The 10,251-nt window shown below is 43.4% G+C and overlaps 1 protein-coding gene across 5 annotated transcripts; it reads left to right on the forward strand.

Annotated features, from left to right (window-relative positions):
* Nucleotides 1-727: 727 nt before the first annotated feature.
* LOC100383013 (uncharacterized) lies at nucleotides 728-8,413 on the forward strand. Of its 5 annotated transcripts, none has more exons than XM_008660619.4 (12): nucleotides 728-1,679; nucleotides 2,084-2,216; nucleotides 2,324-2,476; nucleotides 2,782-2,967; nucleotides 3,037-3,148; nucleotides 3,245-3,278; nucleotides 4,296-4,330; nucleotides 4,417-4,451; nucleotides 4,531-4,683; nucleotides 4,918-7,376; nucleotides 7,779-7,859; nucleotides 7,937-8,397. In XM_008660619.4, the coding sequence occupies exons 3-12, from the start codon at nucleotides 2,406-2,408 to the stop codon at nucleotides 8,002-8,004; spliced, it is 3,234 nt and encodes a 1,077-aa protein (XP_008658841.1). In that variant the 5' UTR covers nucleotides 728-1,679; nucleotides 2,084-2,216; nucleotides 2,324-2,405; the 3' UTR covers nucleotides 8,005-8,397. The 5 variants fall into 5 exon arrangements, with proteins under 5 accessions (XP_008658841.1, XP_008658840.1, XP_020399360.1 ...); NM_001175692.1 differs by lacking the exon at nucleotides 2,084-2,216 and having other exon boundaries at nucleotides 1,544-1,679; nucleotides 4,918-6,751; nucleotides 6,843-7,376; nucleotides 7,937-8,243; XM_008660618.4 differs by lacking the exon at nucleotides 2,084-2,216 and having other exon boundaries at nucleotides 2,287-2,476.
* Nucleotides 8,414-10,251: the final 1,838 nt, after the last annotated feature.

Raw genomic sequence — 10,251 nt, forward strand, 5'->3', positions numbered from 1 at the left:
CTAAACAGTCTTCTAAATTTAGAGGACGTCGCTAGATCCTCTATATATAGAGTTTCTCTCTCTCCCACTCTATCCATTTTCATACTTTACACAATAGATTTAGTAAAACTAAAATCTGTATAATATATTTGAAAGTATGATAAACACGTATGTACAAAATTTAAAAGTAAAATATTCTTCAATATCGATATTTATGTATAAAGTATGAGATACAGAAAACGCTGATGAAGACGAAGAAGATATAAATGAGATAATATTTTAAGGCTAGTTTGAGAGCCACAAAACCGGAGGGGATTCGAGGGGCTAGTTTGGAAGCCACAAAAACGAAGAATGAGATTCTAGCCCCTCCAAATAAGAAGGGGATTTTAGTCCCTCCAATACCATCATTTTTTGTGGTTCCCAAACTAATCCTTAGAGGAGAATGTAAAAGATAGATATAGAGGATAAATTTAGAGAACATTAAGGGCATGTTTGGTTCGTTGTCTAACTTACCATATTTTACCTAACTTTTTTTGACTAATGTTAGTTCTTCAATTCGGACGACTAACCTTAGGGTTTGTTTGATTTGGCTTTTGGTTTTGACTTTTGGCCCCTAAAAGCTAAACCAAAGAGCTGGATCTAGGAAACAATTTTTTTTTCGAAAAGCCGACTTTCTCGCAGTGCAAAATTGAAAGCATCACTGGACGTGCTTTTAGTGACTTTTGGATGAAACAGTGAAAACATATATCGAAAAATCTTTTAACGGTTAGCCACTGGCCTTGAGTCAAAATCGAAAACACCACTTTCCCACAACCAAACAAACCAATTTAGACAAAGTGTGACACAGTTACCCACCAATCAAACAGCCCTAAAACAGCCCTGAGTCTCATATATGTCACGGCTCCCTTCCTTCCGTGCATGAATGCACCACGCTGACAAGATCTGTCCGTGACGCCGCTGGCCTGCTCCTTCTCCGCGACGCCGTCGTCGCGCGCGCCTTTCTCAGCGACACCGTCTTCTTGCTCCTCTTTCTCCACGACGCCGTCGACCGTCGTGCTGGTCCTCCTTCTCCATGGTGCCACTACGCTCGTCCGCCTCAACGGCGGCGGCTCACTGCTGCCTGCCTGCTTTTTGGGCTTCGTAGCCTCTCAACCAGCAATGGCGTGGCCGAGTTGAGTAGGTAGACTGTACTATTGCGTGTTTGTTTTTGAGGACGGCACTGGAATGTTACGCTGCCTCGGGAGGCATATGCGCCAACGTTGATTGAGCTTGGCGTTAATGAAGCGTGACGCAGAAGGAGAAAGGAGACGTTGGGAGGGAGTAGATGCCTTTTCTCATCGGGGTTGATTTTAAAGCACTGATGGAAATGTTCACCAGGTTAGTGTAAACCAAACAGTCCATGTGCCGCACGGAACGCCTCCCCGCCGACCGACGGGACCCCAGGCAGCACGGAGCACGGGCACACGGACACGAAAACGAAACACCACACCGTGTCAGTTCCCCCACTACATTCCTCCGCCATTTAAACGCGGGTTCCCCGTTTGTCCCTTTTCCTCGCGTCCACCACTCCACCTCCATCCATCACTGGAGCTCCCCAGAAAAAAAGGCACCAGGCAATTCCCGATTAGCATCTCGAATTCGCGATATGACCTGCGGCGGCGTCAGACCGGATGCGGGAAGCTAGTGTTCCATTCCATCTGGTGAGGGACTCGTCTGCTGCTATTTTTCTGTCCGTATTTCTGGGGGCTTTTCGTTGCGGTTTTCAGGTGGCTCTGCTTCGTCTCGCAGCATTGGGGCGGGTCGGCGAGCGGCTGCTGTCGCCTCTGTATCCGAGTCCTGTCGGCTGGATCTCGGGGGCTCTGGGTTCTAGATTTTGCATTCTGTTAGTTATTACTTGGTTGGATTTGGGGTTTGGATCCGGGAGTTTCGGTGGTGCCAAATAGGTTAGAGAGGGATTTGATACCGTTTAAGCAATGCGGCCGTTGCTAGATTTGGTAGATCTGAAGACGGACAGTTCGAATTTGGTTAAACTTTAAAAGTTGGACAACTCAATCGTTAGTTACTAATAATCTCTCTGTGTGTGTGATTTGGTATCCTGATGAAGGATGCTGGTGTGTATTGGTTTTGGTTTTGAGTTCAGTACCTCTCCCCTCTTCTGGATTGCGTATTCCCTCGGTTGATGTAGAAAATGACTGGTACAGATCTGACACTTGGAGCATATAGGGTTATACGTTCTGGTACGATTACCATCCGTGGTTTATCGTTTGTATTTTGACCGATTTGTTTTGAACATGTTTCCTTGTGCAGGTTCCTGAGGTTTATCTGTTCTTCGTATTGTTTGCAGGGCTTTGAAGTAGATAAGGAGCTGACTGTTTATATCAGTTCCAGTGTTGAAAGTGGCAACTATTAACGTGTGCATAAGCAAAATGGATAGGGAACTTGCTAGCGACATGGAGCTTGATTCTGTTGTCTTCCAAGTATCCTCGCCTGACAACAGGTTAACACTTGCTACTTGCTGGATTTATCAGTTGCATTTGTGCATCACTTGATCACTATTACTCAACCTCTGCGTTTAGGCCCCTGTTTGGAATGTAGTGCTTAGATTTTTTGAAACGGACCGGTCCCAACCCCAAGAAGAGGTTCCACACATCTTAAAAGTTTGAAGGAACTTTGCCTCGGTTTTTTCACTGCATCTAGTCGAGCACAGGAACTGCTTCTCTTTGGTGTAATGCTATGCTGTCATCTTTAAAAACTGGGTATAAAGCTTAACTCTACCCCTGTTGTGAAACCTTTCATGCACAGGTATGAAGCAATTGCTTGCAGTAAGGGAAAAACAGAACTGATAGCTTCTGGTCCTTTTGACCAGTTAGTTCTGCACCTGGAAGATGCCAAAACATTCCAATCTTGTTCATCAAGTGGTACTTTTAAACTGTTATTGGCTGGGGATGGAAAAGACTCTTCCTGGTTTACCAAATCCACCTTGCAGAGGTACTTGCAGCCATCCTATTTGCTTATGGTTATGTCAGCTGTAATGACTAAATTGAACTACTACACCAGATTTTTGCATATCATAAGTTCATTTGATACATCAAAATCGGTCAATGGAGTTTTAGACGAGATGTCACAGCTGGAGGAAACAAGAAAGTTTCATCAATCACTTTATGTTAAGGTATCACTTGTTTGCGTAAATAAAAGTTTCAGCTAAGTTCACTTTTAACACTTCACCGCACATGCCATTAATAATAGAGACACATTTGTTTCGCAGGAGCAACAGAATGTTATTAGTGGCGCTTTAACAGGTACTTTCATATAAGCATCTGGTTCTTCCATTGTTGTTTGTTATTTGAAGACCTTCAAAGTTGTATATAATGGATATGCATGCATTATATACTTTCCTGCCTGGCTGCCTTGTTATTGTAGTCCCTGTGATCCACTTCAGCTGCTTTAGGGTTATTTTACCATCTGTGTGTAATGTAGGTTGTGGGATCCAACTTTCATCTGTAATGTAATCATGCTCTTAGTTGACCTTTCGGTGAATCACATCGCTTTCTGGTTGATAATCTATTATAGACAATCAGTCCCACAAATATTGTACCCTTGATTTACTTGCTTATTATTATTGAAGAAATAGTTGTCAGCTGTATCTTCTGAGAATAACCCTTCCTTCCAACAGATGCTTGGACTTTAGTTGATAACCTGTAATTTCAATGTACTCATCTACGTTTCCATGGGTCTAACTCGTGCTTTTCTCATGTATTTTTTACTGGCAAAACTCATTATGCTCTAAAGGTAGCACTGTTGAAGTTTAACTACATTTTCTTTGAGAACATATCTGGTGCATATGATGCATATATTAAATCATCATCATACATCTCAGATCTAACGTCTCTAGTTGCCTGTTATATTTTACAAATAACACCTTCCACCACTCCACTCCACCACTTCAGATGGTGTTCTTTGCAAAATATACTGAGCAACTAGAAATGTTAGATTTAAGATGGATGCTGATGATTTAGTATATGCACCATGTGCACCAAGCTCTCATGTGCATCACGTATGTTCTCATTTTCTTTTCACCAAACATTGTATCAAGGCTCCGCTTGAACTTCCATACTTCACAAATTTGTGTATATATGCAAATGCACATAAAAACCATGAAATATGTAGACACAACTGCTAGTGCTTATGTGGTAGTTATTCCTGTTAATATCCAAACATGAAAGTCTGTTCATATTCCATGTGATATTAACATTCCTGAAACTCTTTCGACCTTATAATGGTAGACATTAGTTTAATATGACGTTCTGTTTCTTCAGGAGGTTTATTTGGTACTGGTGCCATAGCACAGCAGGTAATTTCTAGTGCTGCAAGGATTTAATATTACATGGTTTTACTCTTTCATGATTCACCTACTTAATTTTTAAACACCACTTTTAGGGAAATGATGGGCCAAATTCATCGGATACGACAAAGTAAAATTCCTTTCCTTTTCTCTGCTACTTTACTTTGCTACCTCATTTGGTTGACATTTGCGATGGTTAAATATGCTAGGAATGAATTGCTTCGAGCACTGGATTTGAGATTAACTGCACTGAAGGAAGAGATCTTGGTCGTATTGAACCGAGCAGTTGGATCCAATTTATCGGCAAGAGAAATATCTGATTTATCTGCTTTTGTTCAGCGATTTGGAACATCAGAGTTTTGGTATGTTAAAAAGCATGGTGCTCTGCATTTTATCTCATTTTGTACGATCAGAGAGTACAAATAATGCTAGTTGGCTACAAGTGTGCCTTCTAGTCATTCATAAACTTACCAACTTGGTCACTTGGAATTGTTTGCTCTTACATTTATATGATGCGTCCAATCTTTAGAATTGTGTATTCATTATGTTGTTTAGTTGAGACAAGGAATTAACAGCTGGTCTTTCTTGTTTGCTAGTTGGTTGATGCGGTGTACGTTGTTGATATCGGATTGTAAGCCCTCTGAGCTCCCACTACAGCAGAATTCTACAACTGAGAAAGTTGACAAGGATGAGAATGCACATAAACCTTGCATCAGTCCTCAGACTAATCTTCAGATGCCCATTGCCAATAATGTATCTCCAGCAAAGCTTGCACAAATTGAGCGTGAGAGCTCAACAGAAAGTGATGATTCCTCTGAATCCAGTGATGAAGGTGAGGCCATTGTTGAAAGGAGCCGTCCTCTTGTAAGATCTGCTTCACCTAGAAGATCTGCTTCTCCAATGCGGAGGGTTCAAATTGGGAGATCAGGATCACGTCGTTCAACAGCAATTGCTATCAAGAGCCTCAGTTACTTCCCTCCTAGTCAGAGGATTCCTATGGATAAAGATGATGAAAGTAGTACCTTCAATGGTGAAACTGATCAGCCACCAAAGAAATCTGACACTAACGTTAGAAGGATGAGTGTTCAGGATGCAATTAACCTTTTTGAGAGCAAGCAGAAGGATCAGAATCCAGATTCACAAAATAAGAAAGCTGGCTTGTTTGCCACTAAGTCTGTCTTGAGAAGGTGGAGTGCAGGAATGGGTGATTCTTTGAATGAAAACTCAGAAGGAAAAGTCTCAGATTCCACATCTGAAAGTAAATCAAACAACATAGCTTCTGAAACTGAGAAGGTTGAAGCTGAAATGAAGGCTGAACTAGGTAACATACCAAATTTTTTTGTTACACCTGAGGCTGAAGATTTAACTTTCCATGCTAATTCTCATGAGATTAGAGTGTCAGAAACGGAGAGTGCTGTTTGTAGTAATGTTTGTGCAGAACAAGCAAAGCCTGGTCTGGAGGAAAGCAGTGATCGGGCAATGGCCTCCGCTGAGTGGAATCGCCAGAAGGAAGCCGAGCTTAATCAGATGTTATTGAAAATGATGGAAGTCATGCCTGGGAAATTTGCGGGTGCTAATGCCACCGCTACAGGTCTCAGTTCCACCAATCAGCAAAAAGCTGTATCTCATGGCCAGCATACAGAGAAGCGAGACACAAAAGTCAGAACTGAGAAAGGCACAAGGCGACCAGCAAAGGAACCAAGCACCAAGCCCTTGAAGGAAACAGCTGGGAAGAATAAACCAGCAATGACCTCGAAATCTGGCTCTTCAACAGAGAGACGTATTTCACCAGTTCCACAAAGGGCGCGGCGAAATTCATCACCTCCAGTCCTACCGAAAGAAGTAGCATCAAAGACACCACCAGTCAGGAAAAGCTCACCGAAACCATCACCTGCACCTGCATCTGTGCCTACTACACGTAGTTCATGGTCAGGTGGTTCTTTGACTAAAGCAACTACAACACAAAAAACTAAAAGGTCTCCTGGGATGGCTTCAACGTCCACACAAACTAGCCGAAGGACTCCAACAACGCCCTCGTCGTCTCAGCCAGCTTCAAAAGCGGAAAGGGCCATTCAATCAGTGAAGAACAAGAAGGAAACCATTACTGCTACCAAGCCAGCTATAAAGGGACAAGAAGAGAAGAAGACCAAAACAGCAACAAAGACAAGCAGAATAACTAAAGTTTCACCTTCAGAAGAAAAATCAGGTGTAAAAACGAAGCAAAGCTTGCAAAAGGTTTCAAATAAAAGCAGTGTTGTACCTCTTGAGTCCAAAACCTTGAAGAAAACCACTGGAATTAGTCAGAGCATTAGGTCTGGTATGGTGAAGAATAAGGTACCCCAACCTAATGACTTCTCAAAAGATACCGGAAGTGTTAACCAAGCTGAAGATAAGGAGCAATCTCCTGTGACAACCGAGCCAACTACTAAGGTACTGGAGGCTGATCTTGCTCAACCAGCACATGATGTTGATGAAAATTTAGAAATTTCGCTCGATAATGACTTGAATATTGAAAAAACAGAGAAACCGGCCTCGAGTTTAACTGCAACAGAAATGGGCTCCAGTATCCAAGTTGAACCCTCTACGGATGAGTTAGATGAGGCCATACAACCTCCTGACGATGACATGGGCATCTCATCATCTGCGTGGGTAGAAGTAGAGCGTCAAGAACTAGAAGTCACTGTTTCGAGTGAAAATGTAGTTGTTGAGGATGTAACTTCTCCAGGAATTGCACCATTGCCGTCATCAAGCCCAAGAGTGCGTCATTCGTTGTCACAAATGCTGCAAGCAGATAGCAATGAACCAGAAATTATTGAGTGGGGAAATGCTGAAAACCCACCCGCAATAGTTTTTCATAAGGATTCTCCAAAAGGATTCAAGAGGCTTCTAAAGTTTGCTCGAAAAAACAAGGGAGACAACAATGCTAACGGCTGGGCAAGCCCCTCGGTAGTTTCAGAAGGAGAAGATGAACTAGAAGAACCAAGAGGCACTAGTGATGGTACAAATTCAAGCAGGAGAACTTTTGATGGTTCAAAGACTAATAGCATCTTATCAGGTACCTTTCCGAACCATGGTTTTGAAGATGGTTCTGCATCCAAGTCTTAACTTTTATAGGAGCAATCTCAGTACCGATATAGTTGGTGTCTGTCAAGGCTTTTTGATAATTACATCCATGATTTAAAAATGATTATATGGTCTGACCTTGTGCTGACACCAGGTAGTGATGATATGAGAGTTTGTATAGACAAGCACATTTCCAATTACGTTAACCTCATGGCATCACGCACAAATTTTACAGCTTTACCTACCCACTACTAGGCAGAACTTTTTTGTTGAAGCATTTCATCTTTCTATGCTTGATCAAATTAGCTCAGTAGTGTTAATGTTTGAAGGTCATGCATTTCTTGGAGAAAAGGTTTTCATGGTCATGCATAAATCTTAGCATATTCATTTTCAGCTCAATCAACTACCGGCAGCTTCAACTCTTTGAACTCGGATAAGCTACGGGAGAGATCAGGTGCTGCCACATCAACAAGAGGTTAGTTCTCGCCAAACAATGTAATGTGATGTGATCGAATTAGGACGTTGCTAACCCATCTGTCACGGTACTTCCAGCATCAAGGTCGTTCTTCTCACTCTCAAACTTCCGGAGCAGCAGGTCAAATGAGTCGAAGCTTCGATAGTGTCTGCCTTGTTTGTCCAGCAGATACATGGGTAGTTCATCTCCGCTCCCATTCAGGACGTCTAGACTTAAAAATGGTTTGAGATTTGATTGTTCGGACGGAGCCAGCTTGCTGTGTTTCGCTCTAGTCACCTGACATTTGATATATAGATAGCTTCTGCCTATGAGATGCCATACTTCGCTTCTGCCGTCCTGTACATTTCTATATTTTACTGCATTGGGTGCGAGCTGATTGAGACGACCGATATGTTTGCATGGCTTGCAAGAGATTTGCTTCGACCAAAAGCCCTTTGCTGTCAATAGTTTGTACCGAAAATTGTCATGAGCAACAACATTAGGAATGATGTAAGTTGTCACATTTTTTTTTGACGAGAGGAGGACCCCATTTCTATTATTGTCATAACAGAAATACAAAGCGGTTCAGATAGTTTCCACACTACAACGCAAAATAACAGGAAGAACCCGCAAACAGAAGCGCTGACGAGCCAATCCGCTTCGGATGGCTCAGAACAGCCGAGTCCCCTACCAGGCAACATGCCAACCGACGAGTTTAGAGTTTTACATCACACAAGTACCAGACCATACGGCGGAGGATGGCAAGGGCATAACAGACGACAGCAAAATAGAGCGAGTTTCTGACAAAGCTAACACCAGACGAGCAGTCACGTCATGACTCAACGCCCGTGTGGCTGCAGCATCCCTTCTATCTCATCGCCCGACCCGAGGATCCGATTTCCTCTAGCACTTGCACCACGAACCAGCATCTTGGCGCCCTCTTGCAGAAGGTCCTGGAGCTCTTTCTTGCTAAGCCCTATAGCAAGACTCCACGTTGTTTGGAATATGGTGAGTGTCCAGACATTTCGCCACAGTTCCCCAGATCACTCTAGCAATAGGGCAAGTGAAAAAGAGATGCTCAATGTTTTCAGCATGAGGGCAGAAACAACATGAAGGGTCCCAGACCACTTCCTCCTAATCAAATTATCCTTAGTCAACAACCTGTTATTCTCTAGGAACCACATAAAAAATTTAATTTTCGGAGGGACCTTGCTTTTCCAAATGTGCTTTTTGTCAGGACCAGAGATGTTGTTTGACAAACTGTTATACATTGATTTAACGGTAAAGGTTTTCTTCTCTCCCCATTTCCACTGAACAGTGTCAGGAGAATCTTGAAACTCGAAGTTCTCACAATCACCGCAAATTGATATCCATCGAATCTCATTTTCATTATTTAGCCATCTTCTGAAGGACAATTGCCAATTTTTTATTCTTGCATCTTTAACTAGAATAAACTTGTCATCACAAATCTCATATAATTCGGGATCAATTGTACATAAAGGCCTCTCATTTACCTAGCTGTCTAGCTAGAATCTGGACTTATCTCCACACTTAGTTGTGATTTGTCTACCTTTCAGGTAGAAAGCTCTGATTTTCATCAAGTCTTTCCATACAGGGGAGTCAGAGTTTCTCACTTTTATATTATATAAGGCCTCGTTTGGCAGGGCTTCGGCTCCTCTACAAACAGCTCTAGCTCCAGCTCCTCTAAAGGAGCAGCTCTTTGCTAGAAACCGGTGTATTTTACAAATCGTTTGGTAAAACGGCTTCTCGTGTATTTTCTTTTGATGTAGATATGTACACGAACACACAATGCTCTTTTAGACATATACACGAACACCTTGTGCACGTAATGTGTGTTGCGCCTGTCGAGAACACCAAGCCGCCTCTGCTGCTCGCACCTGGCCACTGTCGAAAGGGAAGAAGAATGCACAGATGTGCCATCTACGCGCGGCGTCGCTGCGCAGAGGCCTTGCAAAGGGAAGGGGTACATGGAGCAGCCGTCGTAGCACCAATAGTCGACGGGCACGAGCGACATGTCGTAGACCTTGAGAATGCCCTGGAGCTTGTTGGCTGCAGCGTCGTGGAACGCCTAGTTCATCTCCTCGGTGACCGTCTTCTTGGACTTGAGGTTGGGGAGCACCAGCGCGACAGCTTTGGCGACGCCAGTGAACATGGCTGCGCTCGCCCGCGCGGCTTGCCATCAGACGAGCGCCGGAGACAGGCGAGAGAATCAGGGAAGGACGCCATGGAGCCGTCGGAGCCACTTTTCCAGGCTCCGGCTCCCAACCTCGAAACTGGCTCTTGCTCCCGATGTGGAGCCGTTTTTTGGACGTCGTTTGGAAGAGCTCCGGCAAGGTGCCGGAGCCGGAGCGGTCCGGGAGCCTTCCCAAACGGGCGCTAAGTCTTTTCCATG

The sequence above is a fragment of the Zea mays genome, chromosome 9 (genome assembly GCF_902167145.1).
Source record: "Zea mays cultivar B73 chromosome 9, Zm-B73-REFERENCE-NAM-5.0, whole genome shotgun sequence".
In the NCBI taxonomy this organism is placed as follows: domain Eukaryota; kingdom Viridiplantae; phylum Streptophyta; class Magnoliopsida; order Poales; family Poaceae; genus Zea; species Zea mays.

Excerpts from the sequence above, each read along its gene's own strand:
- LOC100383013 (XM_008660619.4), top strand. The coding sequence starts at position 2,406 with ATGGATAGGGAACTTGCTAGCGACATGGAGCTTGATTCTGTTGTCTTC. Across the intron at positions 7,377-7,778 it reads GACTAATAGCATCTTATCAG|CTCAATCAACTACCGGCAGC; the intron begins GTACCTTTCCGA and ends ATTCATTTTCAG. Across the intron at positions 7,860-7,936 it reads TGCTGCCACATCAACAAGAG|CATCAAGGTCGTTCTTCTCA; the intron begins GTTAGTTCTCGC and ends CGGTACTTCCAG.